Source organism: Contarinia nasturtii, unplaced genomic scaffold (genome assembly GCF_009176525.2).
Source record: "Contarinia nasturtii isolate CC-2019 unplaced genomic scaffold, AAFC_CNas_1.1 Cnas_scaffold_187, whole genome shotgun sequence".
Lineage (NCBI taxonomy): Eukaryota > Metazoa > Arthropoda > Insecta > Diptera > Cecidomyiidae > Contarinia > Contarinia nasturtii.
The window spans coordinates 3,162,551-3,187,755 of NW_022197544.1; the positions used below are offsets into that span (position 1 = coordinate 3,162,551).

Below are 25,205 nucleotides of genomic sequence, written 5' to 3' on the forward strand. Positions count from 1 at the left end.
AAATTGAATTAAATATATTGCATTTTTTCTCTCTGTGTTTCACACGATGCGAACACATCTATAATATGGTTTGATACATATGCACCGCGCCAACCGAAAAATGGCAGAAAGGTTCAGTTGCATTTTCAAAATTCAAAAACACATAAAATAAATGCAATAAATTACTTAAAAATGTTTTTCGGCAGAATTTTAAATCAAATTACGCAAATCTTCCCAATGAATTGTTTACTTCTTTCTTTGAACGTAAATGAATGATCAGATTTGCAATTTAACACTTAATGTGTTCACATTATCTTGTCAAACGAAATATTATTAAATATTCAAACGAAGTTGATAAAATTGCAATTCGTAAATTGAATTGGAAGCTATATACATAATCTCAGTTCTATTTGACACGAAATTGACCACCAAAATGGGTGGAAACGTTACATTTTTTCAACTTCAAAATGTACTGAAAACGGTACATTTTAGTTTGGTTACTAACTGGATCCATCTCTGCGATTTTTGGAAAAAAATGTATTTGTTCTAATATTCCTTCGTTAGAACTTCTTTTTATTCGAGAGAAAGTTAATTGCTGCACATTTTTAAATACGTAAACGAACGTGAAGATAAGAATGACGTCAGAGTTTCTGGTTGTCATTGTCCTTCTTAATTCAGTAATCTTTACTACTATGTTTTGCGTACAAGAAAAGATAAACAGCAAATGAAATTGGGTTATTAGCTGTAATGAAATTATAAACATTTCCAAAAATAATAATGTACTTATCATAGAAGGTGCAAACCTTCATTTATAAGGTGCAAAGAATTCACATAAATAAATACAGACTTCCAGGTAGAATGCACTTTCATCACATAATAAATGATTTTATTTTATTTTTTTAATTTTTTTTATTTCTTTGGCCATACGAGAAATGTTAACGACCAAAAAAGATCATTTTGAAGGGTCCCGAAGAAAGTGTGTTGTGAAAATTGGGGAGGGGGGTTGATGAGGTGTGGTTGATCCGAAATATATTGCTCTCATAAATAAATAAAAAATCGTGTGTCTTTGCATTTCTGTTATTGTTTCTTTTTCTTTATATTCTTAAAACTTTTATTGCAGTGACTATTAAATCAATCGGGTACAGTGTTTTTCTGCTCAAAATCAATGATATTGAAATAACAGCAAAACACGCAAAACTTTAACATTATTTTCGTATTGTTTTTAATCCACGCTGTAAACATTACTTAAAAAAAAAAACAATTTATTTATTCGTGTGGCCGATTATATGGAAATTCCATAATGGAATTGAAAATTTGCATTGGAAACGATTGGTTAATAGGTGACACCGCAATTGATAAACTGACATGCGGCAATGAATTAATTAAGTTTTTTTTCAATTAAATGCTCAAGAATAAAAAGAACATACTATTTTTCTCACTTATAAAAATGCGATATCAAACGAAGCAACATTTTTTAGTCGGTGAATATGAAACATTGAATTTTTCTATAAAAACTATCCAATAAAATCCAAAAATATTTGCTAGGGCAAATCGATCCAAAAATCGGTCATTGCAATTTTATTTTAAAATACAAAGTAGATGGTGAGCATATTGAAAGAGTCTAAGTGGACTAATGAGTATTGCTTGATGAGAAAATGAATTTCAAATCTTACATTTTGCATTTGGCTTGAAGAAAACATTCAGTAGAGTTTTGTTGACTCATGCAAAGTATTTATTTTGTCTTCGATTTTCGAGAATGAAGTATAAATTGTGGACCGCATCACTGAAGCACTACAAAAGTCATTCTTGCTTTTTGCACTACGAATGATGTATTGGACTATAGTATGACGAACATTGAGTACTCTTGGTGCAGATGTTTACCAAGGGGTTATCTAACCTAGAAAACTAGAAATACAAAATACTAGCAAAAACTAGAACATAATGAAGCCAACCTCCAACTATCAAGAGAATCAGTTGATGACGATACAAGTTTCTAGAACGCCACTACTTAGTTTATCAATTAGAAAACAATGATTACGCAAAATATGAACGAATATATATGTGAACGGCGTATATGCCTATGACGTTGTTTCATTGAACTGTATCATTACGCACGAAATATAATCTGGTTCTGACGCTCATCGGAAAAGAATTAAGGAAAGTCCGATCAAATGAAATAAAACGCGATATCATTTAAATGAACTGTTTCCATTCACTACCAATATTTTTGACCACTTTCTGATGGAAAATATCGCAATTGATTATAGCTATCTTTTTTTTTTCAACTAAACTGAAATGACCGTTAAATTAAAATAATGTTAAACTGTGATTTAATATATTTATTTATTAAGAATTTTTAATCATAAAATTGAATTTCAAATGACTATTTAAATTAAAATTCGCAATTTTCAATAAATAATATTATTTTATTTTATTATTTTGCAAAAAGAACATAGCATTCAAATGCGGAAGGATGATTTGTCTCAAGAAGAAAGAAAGTTTTGTTTATCATCAGTAAGAATGCAATGCAGCAAACCACTTAGTTTGTGGTTTGGGAATTAGTAGATATATTAATTTGTGTCATAACAGGTTTTATAAACATAAGATTAACAGAAACCATGCGTAGTTTTATCATGTAATTGTTCAATTCGATAAACAATGTCAAAATTCATTCATTTGAATGAATTCTTCATTCCTTTTTATTGAATGCTAATCAAAAATGCGAAGTTTCCATGAGGTCAATTGGTATGTGTTTTTTTCTTCTTTCTTTCAGTGGAATTATACCGATGTTTATATATTGTTATCGGTAAGTAAATTTCATACACATTTGAATTTAATGCATATTCAATACCATTGCGAAGATATGGAAAATAATAGGACTGTAATTTTATTCGGTTTTTTAAGTCAATATAATGTGGTCACATTGAAAACGGGGATCAAGGCATTTTCATGCAAATTGACCAACTTCGGGCAATTTTGTTACCCTAGAAACCAAGCGTGAAATATAAAATTAATTAAATTGAGTTTATTGTTTATGCAAATGCTAATATCAAATTGGTTATTTTCGACGGTTTTTTTTTTGTATAGTTAAATCGGCGCAATATATATTGTTTTCATATGCGTAATTAAACGGACGAAAAACTCAAATATGGTGAAGGTACAATTTGATTTCGATCGCTAGGTGGCGCTACCATTTCAGCATTTAATTTTTTATTCAAAACAATGGCTACAATAAACATATGTTTGCAAATACTACTATGAAAAAAGAGTTTGAAATTTAATACATTTTACATAGAAATACATAAACCGATGATATACATTTGTAAATTGAAGCAATGAAAACCCATAACTGAATTCATTTAAAAATGTCTGTATTAGTACATGCGAAGACTCGAGACTCGGAATTCGAATTAGATTCCGCATACATGCAAGCAAAAAAAAATCGTACGATTATTTACACACAAATACATGCGCAACCACAATACTGCTTGCTCATCGCATGTTCAAACTTAACTCGCACTCGCACCAATACATAGCACTTATACTCAGGCGTTGTTCAAATCCATGACATCATTACAAAAGTTCAATATAAATTTGCGCATTCTGTCATATCGTAACATTTTATTTAAAACATTCACACGTGAAGGTTGTTCCATTCGTCGCAATCGTAATTGATTTTTGTCATTTTAAACATAAAAATAAAAGCAAAGCCTTTCATTTCTTTTGTGAATAAAAAAATAATTCGAAAATTGACCGCATTAAAAAGTAACATTAATCACGTACAATTTATCTATTTTGAATCCCAAAAGAAAATAAACGCAAACGCATTTTTGTTTTGTTTGATTTAGTTCTGGTCGCAGTGAAGAAATCGAAGTAAACCAAAAAAAAAACTGAAGATAAAGAGGGGAAAATGTTTGTTTGAATGGCGGAAAAAAATATTTTATCTCCGAACCAACCAAAAAGTTATATTTCGTGAAGAAAAAGAAGAAAATCATTTTAAAGTTTGAGAGATTTAAGCAGTTGCTACACGGAATATATACGGATAAATGTATGAAAAAGCGGCTATTATGTACTGTCAAAATTTCACCGAAACATCAACGAACAACGAACATTCCTAAATACGAGGGAGAAATGCCAAACAAACAAGAAGAAAATACTTGTGTATGTATGCGTGAACATCAATGAAAGTGACAAATTGTATCATAGATACATTAAAAGACAACGAATTAAAGAAGAGAATTATTTCGACGATATTATACAGCTGATCAAAAAGTTATTGTGTTTAAATTGACTCTTTTTTTTAAATTTGCCCGACAAAATTAGTCAATCAAATTATTTCATTCCTAGTCACCCATTTCCATTGTGAATGTGTTTTGTGTGCTGTAAAACTACAATTTGAGACAGTTCAACATTTGTGCAAAGATAAAATTCATATCCAAATCGTCCATATTTCGGCGAAAAAAACATTTTGAATTATTCAATACCTCATGCTATAAGTGATACGATTTCGAGCCTTAAGAGACGAAAAACTATATGTGTATTTGAAAAGAAAATGTCTATTTTCAAATTAATTATAACAAAACCAACAATTGTTTAATGATAATATACGTTTCATTGAACTTTTGATCCTTATTTAAATTGATATCAAACACTTTTAATTTTTGTTGATTTAAAAAAAGAAAATAATAAGACAAATTACACTGGGAAGACCACTCAAGGGCGAATAGAAAATTATAGTACCTTTGCCGACAAGAAAAAAAATTACAAACACAATAGTTTTACTTGACGTTTGTATATTGTGAATGAAACAATTCAATTCTTAGTCTTTATATAAGACAGTCAAGTTATACCAAAATAACAATTAATTCGCTGCAACAGAGCAGAAAAAACTATTTTATAAGTTATAAATATCAAATCGATCAAAATGAGTGGATATCATCAGGAAGTGTCAACAAACATTGAGAACAGCCGGTAAGTAATTCTACTCTAATCGCAATTTATTTTCATTTAAATTAACTCGACCTTTAAATGCTATGCACAATTCTTGCTGATACATTTAAAGGCATTTCCGGAAAGAAAAGACGACATTTTGGAATTGGTTCTAATTTGCAAAATTTTTGGTTAAATAAAGTGAATGATTTGAATGAATGGCGTATGAAGTTAATGTACGGGTATTACTGGTTTCCATTTATTTTAGTGTAATGCAAGTATCTTTCTCTCGTTCGCACCCGTTTTTCATTTCAGAATGTTTCATACGAAAAAATATCACTTATCATGGAAATATGTTTGAGAGTAACAATTTCTTGTCTCACTTTAAATCATTTCCAATAATTCAAGCGAAGCAATTGAAATAGTACGTTAAGCGAAAAATGTCAATTGAAAGTGTCATGTTTTCATTAAAAATTTAAATCCGTTACTTGTATGTTGGTTTGCATCTTTCTTCTTTTTTTTATTCTGTTATGGACAAGTTTAACTGAGTTAGAAATGAAATAAATTCTCTGTGCGATTACGATGTCTGTTGCGATATTAGAGATATTAACAACGAAGTGTAGTTGTCACACAAATACATACATATTTACCCATACTACGAGTAAACATATGATATTATGTCATTTTATCATCTCTGTATCATTCATTCGAGTTTTGTACTAAAAAAAAATTGGATAAAGTCTTATAATATCGTCATTGATGCTTTGATTTTATTTTTCAATCAAATACTTTGTTAGATTTTCCACAATAAAATTCGCTAAAAATTCTTCCGATTTACTTTCATTGGTTTATTATCATATGAAAAAAAGCGACAGCTACTACCCAGAAATTCTCGGTTAAGTAACACCAAAATGATTCATTTCTCCTTTAATCATGTTATAAATAAATCCTTTTCATAGATTGTTTGATATCCAATGTGTATCTCTTGCTACTGTTTGTGTAAATTGACATCAGTATAGTCCAAACGAGAATTTCTTCATTTATCCGAGCATGTATGACGATTTGTGAGTTTGTATTAGCGACATGCTTCGTTCATTTGTTCAAGTCGTGCTCAATCACATTGTAATGTGTTTGATATAAATACGTGTACGTACAGTGTATCGTTGGCATGAAAATGACGATAAGAGACATCTAATTGTATTTGCACACATCACGACATCGTTCAAAGCCTATGAAACCTTAGCATAAAGTCATTCTTTTCGTTCGTTTCGATTTCGATACACATTTAAAATTTATCCTTATCATTCGATCTAGAGGAATGGTATGAAAATTAAAGGCGTTTAATTTCTCTTCAAGTGCAGATCAATTTTTCAAGTCCACAAGGTCGTACAGCTCGTCAAATCTTCAATCAAAGTTCTTCAAATGACTAGTATTTTTTTTTATCTAAAATTCGGAATTTCGTTGACAAAGGATTGAAGGAATCTGAATAGTCAACCTTTAATTTGAGCTTGCAGCCAAATGTAGTTGTGGATGAGTATATTCCATTTTTTCTATCAACGATTTTGCGACAGAGCCGGGCTTTATTTTCTTCTCTTCTGTATTTTACATCTTATGTAAAACATTTTCTCATAGATTCGATAGATGATTGCATCTCTCACTTATAAAGAATACAAACAAAGGCGCAAATAATGGTGTCGACTTTGGACAGCATTACCAGTTTGTGTTAATGTTACATGTTATTTTCTCGAAATGGTATTTTTGTTCATTTTGTTTTCTTATAGTATTCGGATTTTGCCTTTCTTTCGATTCGTTTCATTCAAGTTTCATTGTTTTTTTTTTATTATTTTGATTTGTGTTGTGCGCTTCAGTTCGCGATTACATGTTCAGTCAGTTTTTGTGCGCTGGCCTACTTTCGGCAATTGGTAGTAGTATACGAGACGTCAATCGGGCATACTATCACCAAATTCATTTAAATTTCTTCAATGTTTTTTTCCGTGTGCATGTATTTCATACAAAGTAAAAATGTATATGTAATGGCCAAGTCTCTTCGAGCTAGTTTGTTGTTTACATTTTCTCAAAATGAATGTATTTTCGAGGGACACCTGACTGCAACGCACACATATCCAAAAACATGCAATCAAATTTAAACGAAATAAACAACTAATAAGGTATCAAAAATGCAATTTTGGAAAGCAATGTGGTATTGGGGGTGTGAATATTTCTGTGAGGAGAGCGCCAGTCTCCATTGATCTAGAAAGTTTAGTTTTTCTAGAAATTTTAGAATAATAATCTGGAAAAAATATCATTGTACCGAAAAATGACATTTTTCTATAGCATCTATATTCATTAAAAAAAAAATACATTGTACTCACGTATAACATTTATATATTTTATGAAATAAAAGATGGCGCCAGATTATAGTAAATATAATGCGTGCCTTGGTAAAATAAATTAAAATGATGATCTTCATAAAGAATACGCTCAATAAATGTCAAAATGGTGAAAATGCTGTTAGAAGAAAATTCACAGCGGTTAAACAGTTAATAATGATTAAATCTCTTTTTTAATGTTCCAAAAGGTATGTCCGAAAGTCAAGTGCTAAATCGTACTCTTAAAAACTTGAAGGCATTTTTTCTTGATTTTCGGATTGCATAGATATTATTAGAGCTTTAATTGGCGGACGAGTAACATATGTTTGTTATAAGACAGAATTACCATGAAAAATCATACTGAACATCAATAAAAACATGCAGACTGAGTGAACGCACACGTACTATGATCAAATGTCATAGGGCTAGTCAGCAAGGCGACCACACTAGCAACATCATCTACATGTCTACATAAATCGCGTGATACTATGATTTGTTCATTTAACCAATTACTCGCTATATTAGTTTTAGTATACAGTTCATATCGTATGATTCAAATTGGCTTTTTTACGTCGAATGGTGGTTTTATGAACAAACTACAACTAACACATACAGAGAATATGTTCAATGTATTCGTTCTGATTTTTTTTTTTGTTCATCATTTAGTTGGCGCAATTTGCAGTGTTGATTTTAATTTTTCCTGCGAAAAAACCTATTTTGCTTTCTCATCATTCTAAAGTTGAAAAGTCATTGTTGATTTTATTGTTCAACGTAAAAGATTAAAAATGGTTCATTCCATTGGATAATAAATCTAACAAAATTTTGTTCATATTGAATTGAAATCAACTGTATTTAATTGTCATGATTGATAATAATTGGTACTTGTACTTAATAATGGGGGTTACAGACTACTTAAGTAACTTCATTTTCCTACTTGGCATTTCTCCGTTTCCCACACGTATTATTAATGTAAACAAGACTTTTTCTCACTTGAATTTTCTTCTCAATTAGGGTGTGTTGAGCGATTATTTCATTGTGCATGGAAACATCTATTCGATAAAAAAAAATTATTTTAGAATTTTTGACATTAAGAAACAATGGCTAAAATGTGGGAAATTCCGTCATTTGAAATCATTTACATCAGAAGTGACATGTCAATTTATCATATTGCAACACAACTTCTGTTAAAAATGAATATTCAGAAAGAGAAAGATTAAATTATTCACAATCGGCGAGGAAAGCGAGATATCGAAATCTATTGTCGGCTTACATTCTGAGCGTAGCAACAAAGTAACATTAAATCTTATTTTCATTGAATGTTTTTATATGTATATAATCTAATTCACTCCATTTGAGCCTCATTGAATGAACATTAGCATATAACTAACTTGCTCGTTTCAGCTGTCAATATGCTAATTTCTACGGAAACAAATTGTTCACAAAGAATTTGGTGGCATAAACTGCTCCAGCAAGTTGAATTAATTAGAGAGGTATTTATGTTTCAAGGTAAATCTCAAGTGACATCAGCAAAAAAAATCTTTTCTGTTAAGTCATGCTTATACGTGTGCCGAAGATGAGATTGCAAAATTAATCAAAAATTTATGGTACGATCAGGGAAATGAAATGATTAGCATAAAGAAATGATCGTTTTATACCATCAAGTATTTTTTATAAATTTTTTTTTTTTTGCGGTGAATTCTTGAAAGACAAAATTAACGGCATTTTTTTATCATTGGATGATTTGAATGAAGAGACTATGAGAAAAAAAAATAGAATAAGGAATTTCACTTTGGTGATATTTATCCAAGTCACTACGAAATTGTGCTTTCATTTTCGCCACACTTTCTCAGAGTTCTACTGATGAATTACAAAAAAAGTAAATGATACACGCTCACATGTTTTTACATAAAATAATAACTGTTTGTTTATATGCACAGTAAATTTAATATTTGAACAATGTTTAAAATGGACTGTAGTTCTGACGAAAATACATCAAAATGTAGACCCTTTTGGAAACGTTCTTCTTTTATCGCAACTGAACAAGAAATGTTATATAACTATTGCAAATTATTTTTTACTACTAAATATTATGTAAAAAAAAAGTGTGAAACAAAAATGTGACTACAAATATGCTGAAAGACGACACATATGAAAACAAATTTTAGTTGTGAATCTAATTGTATTAAATGGCTGGAAGAATCGAATGTTCTTTATCTTCATTACCTAACAAATATGTTCCGTTAATTTGTAGTAAACAATTATTGGCTTCACATTGACTGCGAATACTACCAAGAATGCATATCTTATGAAGGGATGAAAAGACGAGAAAAAAAAATATTTAACAACATTTCGATTTGTTTTTATTAATTTTTTTAAAACATTTACTTTCAACACTCATTGCAAATGTGAAACGTATTGTTGATTTCAAATGAATAATTAAGACGGATGTAAATAATTGTGAAAATATATCGTACTTTTGTTACGATATGAATGACCTTTAGTTTTATTTTCTGGACGGGATAAAAATGCAGTAGTTGCATAGAAACAATATGGGTACGTGCGTTGATTATTTTTGTATGTGTATGTGTTGAAGCGTCAAAGTATGATAGGTCGCGTTGTTAATACACATATATATGCACTGTTCGTGCATAATAAAAAAAGTTGAAATATAATCAGCTGGTGATCATTTATGATCACGTCTACAGTTCATTGTTTCACTTTAATTGTACACGTGAATTTGATTGTGAGCACAGCCACAAAGAAAATCGTATTTTTTCTACTTCATTTGATTGACTCAGATCTTTTCCATGGATTGTGGAAAAAAACTTATTTTATTTAGATATAGATGTATTCAGTATCAATAGTGAATTTTTTGTTTGATTCAAGACTGATTCAGGCTAGTTCTTTAGAAACATATTCACAAACACGTGTCGTTGCTAATATTATCAATAAAAATATATCCAAAATGGAAATAGAGAAAAAATATATATACTAAAACTTAAAAGTGGTGAAGCCGACCTTGGCTTTTTAAATTTTCACTTTAGCTGACGCTAACTGAAGCAGTATGATATATTTGTGTATTCAATTGAGCGATTGTGTTGTATTTCAATCAAATGTTTTTTTATCATTTTCTCACTCTCTAATCCAAAGCTATATTCGATGGAATGTACAAATGCAAATGATGAAGAAGAAAAAAACTGCGAAAGATCATGTGAGAAAAAAATGGCGTTTTGTTGCGTGCTTCATTATAATATGGAGTTTTACATGGAAATTGTATGACAATTTATCCAATATTGGAAAATCATAAAAGAATTTTTTTTCTAATATATGAAATATTAAGGATTAAAAAAAAAAACAATAAGTTTTTTTAAAAAAAGATTTCTAGCTATACGTTGACATTTATTTACAGTAGATAAACCAACGGGAGTTTATGGCCGTAAAGAATTCCAATGCTCATTCTGAAATATTATAGATTTATTTTAAAGCGAATATAAGATAGTTGTTTGCAAAATTATTCAATGCTTATATAGAATGATTCCTTAAGATATGTCAAGAGAAGTAAAAACAGAGTTGTAGAGTAACCTGAAAGTCCAGAAATATTTGGAAACATTTTAAACGAGTCATTGGAAAAAGAATATGAGAAACAGAATAATACGAATAAGAAGACGAAGACAGCGGAAGAAGAGCAAATTATATACCTATTGGTTCTGTATCAAATATATGTTGTTGTTTTCTTTTACAAAGCAGTGATACAAAAATTACATTACACGCGTGGCGTGTTAGGTGTGTTTTGTGACGTGTTGCGTACTTTTATTTAGTTAAAACGAAAACCACTTTGAGCAAGTTTTTAATTTTCGGGGAATTTTTTAATTTTTTCTCTGTAACTTGAAATGTAGGTTATATATGGGAAAATTCTTTATATTATCATTAAAATCATTCTTTAAAAATAGATAATGGGCCCCAAAAATTGTATTAAAACGTTGCAAAATACAGACTAACTAAATGGTTTATTTTATTAGAATATTAAGGTGTTAATTAACAAGCATTAATGTTTTTGTTGTCACTTTAATTATACACTGTTTTCATACACAAAAATCTCACGTCAATAAAATCAAAAGTCAATTTAAAAACTGTTTTTTCTGCATTAATTTCCTTATTTTTTTGCACAAAATGAATCTTGAGATGTGATGTAAAAATCTACCTTGTTCATATTATTCTGTAAAAAGAATATTATTGGAAAATTCCATTGGAAATCTACGTTTCATTTGATACGAAAATGACCACTAGAATGTAAAAAAAAACGTATATCAACGTTAAAATGTATAAAAAAACATTTTATTTGCATATACAATCACTAATCATATAAGATTACGTCACATTTGTGATCTTTCATCATCTCTGTATATTACAAAACATACATAGGCAAATGAATCACATAATATAGATGAAGCATTGTATGACTTCGCTTTTTGTACTTGAAAAATAATGAGAATCTCCGTCCAAAATTTGGCATTCTTCTGTGCTTTATTGTTTAATTGGATGGCTGTTGGCAAACTAGTTACCAAAATCTGGGTATTTTGGAATTGGATAAACCATATCTGGGAATCTTTAGTGTTTGTCTATTCATTTTTAAGACAAGCTTGTAAGAAAACATACCGAAAGAAGACATTGCTTTGCAGGGCTTTACTGAATTGGGGGTTGCTACATTGAAAAAGAGGCACATTGTTGGCTGGCAGATTGAAAATTTTATTTTTATTTGGTTTTGAATTGATACCGTTTCAATTAATGCACTGCTTTGAACAAGATTAGCTTCAGTTGTGAGTGATAAATTTTAACGTTTACTGCATTTGGTTGCCGTGTCATAAAAAAGCTTTGTTTCTTCAACATCAAATGACATTTCGGGGAGTTACAGCACACAGAAAGAAAAAATGTGGTATTTTTAATTCAATTTTGGTAGATTCAGTCTATGTATTTCGGATGGATATCCATCCCAGATATTTTAGAATATCTGGATATTTAACGCAACTGCACAGAGCCAGAGATGTGTGCGTCGCACATATAATCTACGGTATGTCGCTACACGTAAAATACAGACACAGTGTGACTGTGTACGTGCGACACTTGATACACATATACGTCGCGACATACCGTAGATTCTATTTGCGACGCACACAGCTCTGGCGCTGTGCAGTTGCGTTGAATATCCAGATATTCTAAAATATCTCGGATGGATATCCATCCGAAATACATAGACTGGGTAGATTTTATATAAAATCAACCAACAACGAATTAAATTTACCATTTTTGACATCTCTGAGGCATATTTCTCAAAAGAGACTATCAGTTTAATAAGTTTTACTAATTGCTTCATTTCATTCACCAAATTCATGGGCTAGCGTCATCTGTGGTTTCGAAAAGTTGGTAAATGTAATAAAGCAGTTGGTAAAACTTATTCAACAAATAGTCACTTTTGAAAAATATGCCTCAGAGATGTCAAAAATGGTAAATTTAATTCGTTGTTGGTTAATTTTATATTAAATCTACCAAATTTGAATTTAAAATATCACATTTTTTCTTTCTGTGCATCATTCCCTTCGCGCTTCTCATATTCATTCGTGAGTTCCGGTAATTAAACATTCGGATTCGGCACACAACCGCAACATACTTCTTGTACCAATTCTTTCAATTTAGACGCGGCCATTTCATTTGAATATGGAACGAACTATTTCATTGGAATCCGTGATCTTTGACGTGCAATGATTACCGAAATGGACCAAAGCGTTTACGTTTTCCTGATCAACGCTATTTATTCAATTTATTTCACATTAAATGACAATGTTTGATGGTGATATACATTTTAAACATTCACATCAATGTTACTGTGAAATCAATGTCAGTGATAAAATGTATTTACTTTCATCGTTCTGCAGCTTCCAAGTTTGGTTAGTTTATTGATTTTGAGAAATAACAACTTTCAAAATTAAACGTAAAAAAAATTGAAATTTTAAAAAATCCGTTTTATTCATCAATATCCTTATGCGTCAACAGTTTGAGAGTTGAAAAACAAAAACATCATCTACGTTTGAATGCAACTACGAATAACTACATTGTGCAAAAATAAATGAATGTTACATGAGTCAACCTTCACTTGAATAAAAACTTACACATATTCTTACTTTCGAAAGTGAGCACAGGTTAACATATTTCAAATATGACGACTTTTTTTTTCATCGGATGCCAAACTTTATTACGTTCTTTTTCTGATTCGATAAATTTTATTACGTCAAATAGATAAAGCTCACAATCTTATTGAGTTATAGGCAATTTATCGTCGACCGTTTTGTTTTTTTTAGAATTTGTGTGTCATGAATGTATATATGTGCAATTATTTGAATTACACCAATTCAGCGATCATTACACTGGAATCAAATTTCGTTTCATACTACGGTCAAATTGCGCATATTTTAAAAGCTTTTTTTAATTTTTGCAAAATTGACGGAATGAAAATTAATAAAAATAAAGATATTAATTGAAGTCCAAAAGTTATTTTCAATCGTAAAACAAAAAAAATTAGAATGCTTATACATGTTCAATGCTTGGACTCTTGAACAGTATTGAATGCTAATCAGCAAAGAATATCTCTGTGAAAAATATCGATTGGACACATAGAACGCATTGAATAAAATCGATGAAAATCATATGGATCCACATTTACATACGGAGCAAGATTTATTAATTAAAGTTATTATAATCAAATGATGAGCTTGACACCCTGGACGTCATTTAAAAAACAGTCATGGCCGTTGAACACGCGTACTTGTTCCTGGATTTTTATGACATATCAGTTATAACTTTTTACGTCAAAACATGATTTGTTGATTTTTTTTTTGCGTTCATTTTTGTGGAATATATAGTTGGATGTTGTCCGTTAAAGGAATGCATATTTCTGATCCACCATGGTCGCTGAAATGAAAGAGAAATGAATGACTCAAATGTATATGGTGCACTATGCTTATAGGCATTTGCATCCTACAAAACATATTGTTACATTTTATTGACGCGATTTGCGTCAGTCATTAAAACGACACACATCACACACGATAAACACACATCATAAATATATTACATTTACGAATGAAAATTTATTCAAATTATTTATTTTCTGCCTCTCTCTATTTGACTCCCCTCTATTCGGCTTTTACTTCGCAGCGATTAAGCTTGCCATAGAATTTAAACAAAGCACAAATTGAATACGACGGAGAAATCCGACACCGACTAGTGTTCAAGTGTTGAATTCTCTAATAATGAAATAAACAATACATCCGGCCGGGAAATAAGTGAATTTTCATAATTTCCCATTTATTTTTCACTGCATCCCGATTATTATCGAATAATTTTTCTAAATTTAGTTATTCTCCATTTTGAAGTCAACATTACGAACGTATTTGTATGAAATACGTGCCAATTCAAGTTTTTTTTTTGTTCACGTGTGCTTTTTAATTGCACTAATATTCTGAGTGGTTCAATGGAATTTTACCGATTTGCAATAGTATTGATCGGTAAAGATCTAGAAATAAAGTAGTTGATATTATTGACAACGCTATCACGAATTTCTATCAAAACGAGTAATTAAACTCAATTGATAAAACAGGATAGAAAACTTCAATCTGACTGGTTTGCTTTGCAATTTTTTCTGTTTATTTTACGTATTATATCAAATTGTCGAAATTAAATTTTCTATTTAAACATATAGATGTTATCATATTTGAATATAGTTTAAATATATTCGTTCTATATTTAATCGACGCATCAGAACTGGTAAATTAATATTACAAATTTTTTGAATTATTTCGGAGTAAATTACAAGAATCTATCATAGATTTTTTTTATCAATGCCATTTGTTCAACAATATTTTTTTATCCATTAGCCTTCACCCGAACAAAATAACGTGAACGAAAAAAAAAAACGCAACAACAACACTCTACCTTGTATTCTTCAGTTGGATTTATTTGTTGTATACCAAACATTGAATGCGCACCACATTCCATCGCAAATGTATATTGCATTGAAATCGTTAAGAAGAAAATAAAATAAGGAGATGCAATAACGCATAAAATCTGTCCGTTTTATGTTATTATTTTATCAAATCAATTTTATCAATATAGATTCAGTTCAAACCGAGCGATCAAATGATAAATTATCAATTATCGCTTTTACAAAAGGGTTAAAAAATATTTAAGTCTGTGTAAAAATTATTAGAATTTCTATGCTTGTAAGTGAAAAAAAAGTGAAGCGAAGCAAAACCAAAACATAAAAAAGCGTCAGTCAAAAACAATGAAATATCATGTATATTCCAATAATATCCAAATGACTACGAGGCACACAAAATTTATGAAATCGTTGAAGAAAAAAAAAATCATAAAAAAACTAAACACGATGTCCCAATTATGCAATATGTGCATTCGAATATATCGAAAATAATCGAAGCGAAAACCACTTACAAGGTAACATACAGACAACCAACCTGTTCTCAATTGTGACGATGATATATTAGCACATGCGCACGCATCCATTCATTGGTCATATCTTGGTTTTCTGCTGTTTTATACTGCGCTCTTGGTTTAATGATGTGTTGATTGGATAACTCCAATCAATTCTTTTTTTTCTTCCAGAAGATTCAATCGCAAAGGCCGAGAAATGATCACTGAAATCAAAATTGACGTATATTTCCTCTCTCTTGTTTGTTGTTGCTGGTGAAATATATGTTTATATTGTGAAAATAGTTAACGTCATACATACCATATGAACAAAAGTCAACATCAGCGTTAATACGCCATCATTCTGCCAAAGTTTTAATACATATATATTTTTTGGATTATGTGGTGGTCCTGAAGCAAAAAGTTTTGTCATTGCTACAAAAATCAGTTTGGTCGACATAACGGTTAACGCGTTTACGCACACTCCAATTCACTTGAATTTCACACTCATATTGCAATGCTTCAAAATAGCCAAACAAGTACGACAAGCATTAGTTAACGTTCACACGTTATCTATGAGCGTCTCGTCTAGTCAGCAGTTAACATAAATTTGTATATTATAATAACAATGACAATGACAACAGTTGCGGCAGCAGTGAAAAAAACCAGAAAATATTTCGCCTAGGTTCGCTCTTTATTTATTTTTTTTTGTTGTTGAAATTATTGGTGTTGAATTATTTGGCCTTCACAATTTACACATGTATTTGGCTCACGTATTTAATGCAAAACACAAACGATGATATCTGTATGTGTGTATGTTGAGAGAGAGAAAGAGTAAGAAATGAAGAGAGAGGGAGAGCGAGCGCAACAGCAAAAATGAATAAATGAATAATATTCCGTTGTTTCAGTTTTTCGTAAAAGAGGCGAAAATTGGTTGAATGATTACTGAACCTTCCATAGTTACTCACACATGCATAAATTTTGTTTTTCTTCTTTGATTCACTTTTTTTTTAAGTTTTTGTGTGAAATAAAACTAAAAAATACAAAATCGTCTACACATGTATATATGTGTAATCCAAAATCATCAAAATATTATGGTTGCTGCTCGTTTCGTTCTTGATACCACGCATGAAAAAAAAAAACACTTTTTGATGACAAAAGACATAAAATTGATTGTTGCTTAGAGTAAGCATTGCGATTTTTGACATTTTTTTCCTGATTATTTGTATGTGTGCACGCGATTTTTAAACAATATTTATTTGATATTTTATGATAACTGTTCTGCACGCATTGATTGTTATGTGAGTGGAGTCATACGTCTCTTTCTTTAAATGACGAACGTCGCTCGTTTCAGCTGTGGTTAATCATTTATAATGATCGTACATATCATGGTATCATATACTAATTGGAAACCATTTTGTGAACATCGCATAAATTGGCTCCTCGGTAGACGTGTGAAACATTCACAAAATTGCAACGTTTTTCACTACAAATGTGTGTTCAATAAAAATAAAAACTGTAAACAAAATTTTTGTCCAGAGTTAGTGCATATTTGCGATGGATCGAATATTTCCAACGCATACAGTGAGGTAATAATGAAGTGTGTGTGTGTGTGTTATTGAATTTTTGAAATTCCACAATATTTCAAATTTAAACTTAATGAGTTTAAAAAACAATTCATAAATATCGGAAATGAAATTAATAATATAATTTGCATTTAAATCAATAATGCATCGCATTTATTCTTCGGACAGTCAGTGAAACTAAAAAATAATGCCAACGGTTTTGTACTCTCAATCATTTTTTTGACACAATGTTTGTGATTTTACGCAACAAAACTGTAATGCAACAATATAGGGCAGCAAACAAACAAAAAATGGTAACTTTATTAAAAGCAACTTTAAATGATGAAACACAGAAATTGCAGCGCATTTCGTCTAACTGTCTGTCGATTGCTTAAATGAGTACGCTTCTATTAAATTAAATTATTTTAACTGCATAGACAATCATACAATCATCGTGTTAGCATGCAATCGTGTTTGCATCGCATAGAAACAATTGATCTTCTTGAAATAATATCATCTCCATTTCAACAATGAGACGCAAGCAAAAGAGTCACTTAAAATTACCTGCTTCTCGAAACTGCTAATTGCAATCGATGTAATATTTTCTCGTTAATTGGAGAATTACATGTGCTTTGCATTTATGTCGTCACTGTGTTTTAAAATTTATTCAAACGACAATACACGTGCAACACGATTTCGAATCATTTTTATATTGTCGTGCATTCTGTATCATGTCATTTATATTAAAATCAGGCGATTGATGACGAATTATTGGCAATCCACTTGATATCTGTTAAAAGCAGGTGTATAAGCATTTTTGAATGTCCCGAAGCTTTTTTTCGCATTGTGCATCATGCATAGAATTAAGGTTGCATCATACATTAAACAAACCAACAACTACTAACAAATAACTTTATGCTGATGAGATATCGGTTAAATTTTTTGTTGTTTCATGAAAACAGTTGAATAGACTAGATTGATAAAAATGTAGCTTTTACTATTTCAATTATGAATTCAATCAATAATAATACAATGCATCTAGATTAATATATATTTTAATTTGTCTATTTTCAGAAACTCACTACGGCGTATCGCAACAAACGATGATACAGAATTCTCCCGCGAAAGTATCGTAAATTTAATGGAGAAATTCGTCAAAACGGTGAATGTTATGGATGAAACGATACTGGTACCATGCCGGTTGATGGATAGAACGGTTCGTATTCTTTAAATATTAGAAAAGAAACTTGATAACAATTCAGTACGAAAATGTCGTTTTCTTCAGATGTTTTTGTTTTTATTTTCATTTGATTGGCAAAGAAATCAAGTGATAATTGTTAAATGTTCATTGTCAAGTTCAGGTCACCATTGCCCAACATTACATAAGGTACGGTGTATTTGGAAAACGCTGTTCTATTATGAACTCAAGATATTAAGATTTTTTCAACTAACGCCATCTGCTACTCTCTGGGCTTGAAGTATTTTTCATTGCTATTCATGCAGAAAAGATAACGAAATCATTCAAATATGGTTTATTAATTGCATATTCTAAGGAGTATAAATAAAGATCTTATAGGATTCATGTCTCTTTCGGCTTTTACTCAAAGACCGTGTGGGGTGATATCGCCTCCATAGACTAAACATTCTATATATATCTGATCGTCTGGATATATTTTCTTCTATAAAAATTATCCATTCATATACAAAAATATGTAATTTACAAATACAAAAGTTTGTCGGCCGAAAAGTCTTTTCCGATTTTGTCACAAAGTATGTGGTTTTTTTTTTCATGAAATATACACTCAAATAAAATGAACTGGATAAAAATAAAATACGCAGAGTTATTTCCTTTGTTGGGCTTGTGACCATTATTTTCATCCAAATCATTTCAATCGAACATGTCGATCATGAATTATGGCAACCAAACAACTCCAATTCAAATGAAATTTATTAAACCATGTTCCATATTGAACAATGACCTTCCGTTCATTTTTGTAATGTAGTTTGATTTGGTATCTGTCTTTTTACACGACATTCTAGCATCTTATTTACTTTACATATCCTAAATTCACGACTCTAGCCTATTGTAAACAATACCTGGTTCTTTCAACCCAATTATTCTACATCAGTCGATGATGTATGCAAATAGTTCTAAACAAATTTATGGTGAATGGTGTAGACGAATTTAACAAATCTCTTTGACGTAGTGTCAGACACTATGGCTAATTGCATTCATTCATACAATAGACATAATAAAGATTCATTATGATGCCAAGGCTCTCAATCAACTAGTCAATCTTTCTTAATGATGAGTTTATTTATGATGTCTGTATTTGTATCGAACATTTATGTGTTTTTTTTTCTTGATTTTTTTTTTTTTCGAATCGTTTGTCGACCAGGGCTTTGACACCATAATTTTCATATACTAACTATAACCAGTTTATATTTTTGAAAATTCAGTGATTTTCAAATCTTTCAATCAACCGCTTGAACCATTCATTTTTTATGTAGATTTGAATATAGTTTTTCAATGATATATTTATCATAGATAAGTGAAATTATCTTATGAGAAAAGCGGAAAATACTGGATCAAAATATAGAAATAATTGATTTTGGAAACATGTTGTGGTCAACAACAAAATAAAAAAAAAAGTTTACGAGGTATTCGCCATTGTACGAGGTATTCACCTCAAATTCACGTGTCCTCTGCACCGTTCATTCACCAGCAGAGATCAATCTGAATTCGATTATGATGTGCGATCACATGTGACCACCACTTCATTCAAACACTACGCATTTGTCGTATATATTGTATACACATGCCAAAAGCGGATTTTAACTACGGAAAGCTTATAGGATTTATTTAAATTTAAAGAAAAATACCACATATTATTTGGTAATATTCTCATTCTGAATTATGAAAATGGATAGATTCGTGTTTAGACTTTGTTACGTCGTTGAATTCAACATTTACCCAATATGACATTGAAACTTAACGAGTTTTTATTTTTTTTCTTTTCTGTTTGCCCGTGAAATAATTTTTGGCGCGCAAGGGATTTCATTTGTATAATATTTTTCAATAAAATACCAAAGCATTAAAAAAACATTTTTATTTTGAGAATATTTCCGTCATGTATTGACCGAAGTGATATTATACAAAGAAATCATTTTATAATCGATACAAAAGAAGACATATTATATGCCTATATAAAGGCAACCATTTGATATATTTTACAGCTCGCTGTTTTGCACGTAGCTTTTTAGATATCATTAGAATCGTAAAATTATCAAACATGTTGTCTGTTCGATATCAAATTTTAAAAAAATCTCTGTTGTTCCGAATTTACAAAAATGCATTGAGTATCTATTTACAAAACACGAAAAAATTATCAATCAACTATTTTTATCACAATATTGATATCACAAAGTTTTGGTTTCGTCACTCACTTAGATATAGCATTTTTATTTGATATGAATAATTTTGTAAGCGAAACTTTCGAAATTAAAGATTCAAAACATCATCACTCGTGAAAATGCATGGAAAGTATTTTTTTAGCGTTTTTAGTTTTTAAATCGCAACAAAATACTACATTTACGATTCTAGCCAATGTTTTAAGAATTTTTTTGCTGTTGCATTCAAATGACAGTTTTGACGCGGTTGGACGCGTGGTTGTTTCAACTTGCTCCTCATCGATCTAAATTTAAATCGAAGGGTCCCTGGCCTTTAACCATACATCATTTGTGTGGAAATATGAAAAGCATTCTAGACTAAGATTTGGACATTTTTGTACATGCATCTTATGTCTTTTTTTTCAAAATAAACCTATTCTGATGGAAGTTTATGATCACCACTTGAATAGAAATACTTCAAAGTGCACCAAGGATTTTTCCAGAATTTCAAATCTTGAACTTTTATGGAACAATAAATTCGTGAAAATATTTTAACTTTTGAACAAAATGTAACACTAAGTAGAAAGAATCTTTTTTTCTCACAGACTTGCGATTTTTGAAACCACACCATATATTTTTGATTGACATTCATTCACAAAACCAGTTTCACAAAAACGCTTCACATTCCTCCATATTATTCAAATCATCAAATCGCTCTTTGATCGGCGATAATATGTCTGATAATCGAATTCGATAATCGCATTGAAATGTTAATCTATAGCATGAATGTATATTTATGGAATACTCCAAAACAACATATAAACCTCAAACAATCAATTATTAAGTGCGGCTATAGTTATCTGTTGTCTTGAATTAGATGTTTAATATTTTAAATACTTGTAATTATTGTGACCAAATTGATTTTGGAATTTGTAATGACTCTCGTCTGATTGATCACTCTCTTGTTTATTTAATTTCAGGTTGGCGATGCCACTGATACAATAGTACCAGATGCAGCTAGTGCATCACCGTCAAAACACCACCATCATCATTCCACAAATAGTAAAAAGAAACGTGCTCCAGTTCACGAAAGTCTTAGTTCAGCTGAATTATTCACCTTATACAATATGTTGAATGGTGTCAAAGTGGACTTATTGTGGGGACGCAACAGTGAAGAGCAACCAGAAGAAATTCAAAGTGAATTAGATGACGATAAGCAAACAAGTTCCAACTCAACCATCGTGCCATGCGTCAATTCAAGCATTGATAGTAATACCAACAATAACGGTAGCAGTACAAAAGATGTTAAAGGTCACGCAAGACGTCCAAGCACCGCATCGGTTGCTTCATCCAATTCAGTCACAACATTGAGCGATTCTGATAGTGAAATCTCCACAGAAAATGATTCAGGCATCGAATCAGAGTGCAAACACGGAATCGACAAATCACGTGATTTAGCTAAACAATATCGTAAACATTTATTAGGTTTATATCGTTGTCTGGAACAAATGACCGACGCAGCTAATTATCTAACAGCTCGGTATCAAAGTGATATCGGACCAGTTTAATATACACACAACCCAATTGTAGTAAAAAAACCAACCGCAACACAAACCTAAAAACAAAAACAAAAATTAATGCAAAATAATTTGATTTTAATTACGTCGTTCAATTCACAATTAAATTTACAAACTTGAAGAAAGAAGGAAATCTTAAGCTGCTAAACATCTGAAAGTAACAATCTATCATTGTACGAAAATATCGAACAATTTAAATGGAATATTTTGTAAGAGAATAAGTGTCATCATTTTTTTTCATTTCGTGTTATGTTTTTCTTTTTAAATATTTTGGGCGTTAGAGTAGGAGGCAGATATATTTGCCAGAATTATCCTGCCAGCTTCATCATATAAAGAAATATCATTGGTTAATATTAATGAAATGTGAAAATTTGATCGGAATATCTATTTGTTATCGGAAATTCATTCCATTTGCCAAGCCAAATGGGTCCCATTATACGGTGATATGTAGCCTATGAATGTATCATATGAATTAACAATAAAAACAAAACAATACACACATAGCCGACCTAAACCTATAAATGACAAACATATTTTTGAACAATTTGTGATTTCCAAAGATCAAGGCCAATTCGTTTGCACAAAATCGATTGAAAAATTCACAAAATATAGAACGTTTATGTCATCCAAGTCAGTAATTAATTTAGTTTTATTTATTTAAAACGTGGAAAAAAAATATAAAAAAAATATATATTAACTCGATATATGCCCAAGAAAGCAATTTGTTTCCCTTTAAATATTCACATTCTTCTTCCATAACGATATTAAACTATTGATTAATTTTTGAAATTCAGCAAACTTGGTCAAATTCAATTAAAAATTGGATTATGCAAACCTAACTTGCCTTGGCCTGCAATCAAATAAACGACATTTATATGATTATGTTTAGCTTAATTTGATCGATGTGCATACAAATTAAAACCAAATGATGCGAAATACGCCGGATATAACAATTGATATTTGATTCACAATATTTTGCTGTTCGTAAAATAACAAAAAAACAATGTTATATATCGCTGTGAAGAAATAAACAGAATTCATTAGCATGGAGAAATGTAGTAATCGCTTTTTTTCGTATTAGGAAATAAAAGAAAAATTATACGAAAAATGTAATTGAAAATACTTTAATTCTTTTTTATATGGTTATGGAGGTTAAAATGTGAATCTAAAAAGCAATCCAAAAAACAAGGCCTTTTCAATACATTTTTTATTTTTCATTATTCTCTCGATTATAATTTTTATGTTAATCCATTAGATTCTTCTAAAGATCAAATCAAGTTGAATGTGAGAAAATGAATCTTGAATTCCACAAAAAATCGCATAAGTTTATATAAATAGAATATAAAAAAAATGAAAGAATTTTTTATATAAATCGTTTGTAAGAAAAATGTGTATGGTTGAAAAAAAAAAAAATTATCAAAAAAGTCTTATTTAAAACAACAACATAAATTTTCACTTTCATACATAACAGAAACGAATGAAAATGTGTAAAATAAAAAATTATGTGAAACATATGTAAGAATCTCGTTTTGCGAGAAAAAAAACTGCTTTTGTTCTACAGACAAGACTGTGAGAGACGCTTTCCAAAGATCAAAATGTAATTTATACAATGAAAAAAAAATTGTCTGTAAACAGTTTTCTAGTACAAAAATTTACCAACAACATTGTGATTTTGTCAACAATCAAGTTTGGATTGTGCTTTTTGCAGAAATTTTGTTCAAGCCCGCCTCTGTATTGTATGTGAAAAGAATCAACAAAAAATGTTAGTCGATACGAATCCATCATCGAGGCGACAATGCAATAACTTAATATTACCAAATTGTAACGAAAAAAATGTTCGGTTTGAAATGTAAAAATAAAAATAAAACTACAATAGAAAACGAATCATAGTTTTTATTGAAAATCACCTATTTTATTTGTTTTAGCATTGAAAGATGTAACACATTCACTCAAATGTTCATTTCTCTATAAAATGGAAAATAAATTACATCCAAATTTCCAATAAAGACACCTTACCCCTCGTGGAATTTCAAACTTTGCAGATATTTTGTCATTAATTTATAAAAAAAAATGTGACGTCATTTACAGAATTTGTTAGTCACCAAGAAATAATTTAAAAATCAAATTCAAAAAAGTCCATTCACCAAAAAGTCTACAAATGAAAATTCAAACAAATATAAAAATCTAATGATGCAGTCTTTTGAGAGCGATGGTTTTGGAAACCTTCGTTTGTTAGACCAGTTTTCAAACGAAAACAGACCAAATCAGACTTTTTTGAATTGGAATCACTTACGAGCACTTACATCATGTTTAAACATTGTCATTCAATACCTTGGTAAACAAAAAGTTACTCGAGTGATTTAAGCAGACATAAGATTTACATTCGAATGGAGTATGTCTTGCAAAATTTTGTCTACCGATAATATACTTGACTACCTGCACTATTTTATATTGTTTATTTTTTATGCGTTGGCATTTTTTGAAAATCCCCCTGTCATGATGTTCTGATTACGCCGCTGGGAAAGCTTGTTTGTTCCTATTATGGTCGTGCATTTCACATCAAGCCCGGACAATGTAGTGGCGGTATATTTTTCAATATGTAAGTAAAATATTTGTGCTATTATTGTTTAAAATAAATATACTTTTATTTATTGAACTGGACTAGTAAGGCAACTTTTGTGATATATTTATCTCAATAAATAACAATAATTCAAATTACAAAATAGATAACATTCTAATTGAACGGCATTTAAATTGCAATACATAATCTAAATAAAATATTTGTTTTTATATGTGTTACTTCTATTATAACATTTTTTTTCTTCACTTGGTTCAAATGTTGGGTTAAAATAATTATTTCCTCGTGTATTTAGTTAACAAAAATTCTTTAATTACTTTGCAAAAGCTATGAAGATAAA

General features: G+C 30.2%; 1 protein-coding gene and 2 long non-coding RNA genes across 5 annotated transcripts; 2 read left to right on the forward strand and 1 right to left on the reverse strand.

Annotated features, from left to right (window-relative positions):
* The first annotated feature begins 3,580 nt into the window (after positions 1–3,580).
* On the forward strand, positions 3,581–24,167 carry LOC116352241. 3 transcript variants are annotated; one of them, XM_031784672.1, is made up of 4 exons: positions 3,581–3,646; positions 3,828–4,950; positions 18,395–18,536; positions 21,691–24,167. In XM_031784672.1, the coding sequence occupies exons 2-4, from the start codon at positions 4,904–4,906 to the stop codon at positions 22,276–22,278; spliced, it is 777 nt and encodes a 258-aa protein (XP_031640532.1). In that variant the 5' UTR covers positions 3,581–3,646; positions 3,828–4,903; the 3' UTR covers positions 22,279–24,167. The 3 variants fall into 3 exon arrangements, with proteins under 3 accessions (XP_031640532.1, XP_031640531.1, XP_031640533.1); XM_031784671.1 differs by having other exon boundaries at positions 3,604–3,744; XM_031784673.1 differs by lacking the exons at positions 3,581–3,646; positions 3,828–4,950 and adding an exon at positions 17,186–17,344.
* On the reverse strand, positions 14,157–16,185 carry LOC116352244. The gene is made up of 3 exons (XR_004202275.1): positions 16,078–16,185; positions 15,803–15,982; positions 14,157–14,240 (listed from the first exon to the last, which is right to left on the reverse strand). It is a non-coding gene; the product is annotated as an uncharacterized LOC116352244 (long non-coding RNA).
* On the forward strand, positions 14,849–15,317 carry LOC116352243. The gene is made up of 3 exons (XR_004202274.1): positions 14,849–14,951; positions 15,031–15,095; positions 15,206–15,317. It is a non-coding gene; the product is annotated as an uncharacterized LOC116352243 (long non-coding RNA).
* Positions 24,168–25,205: the final 1,038 nt, after the last annotated feature.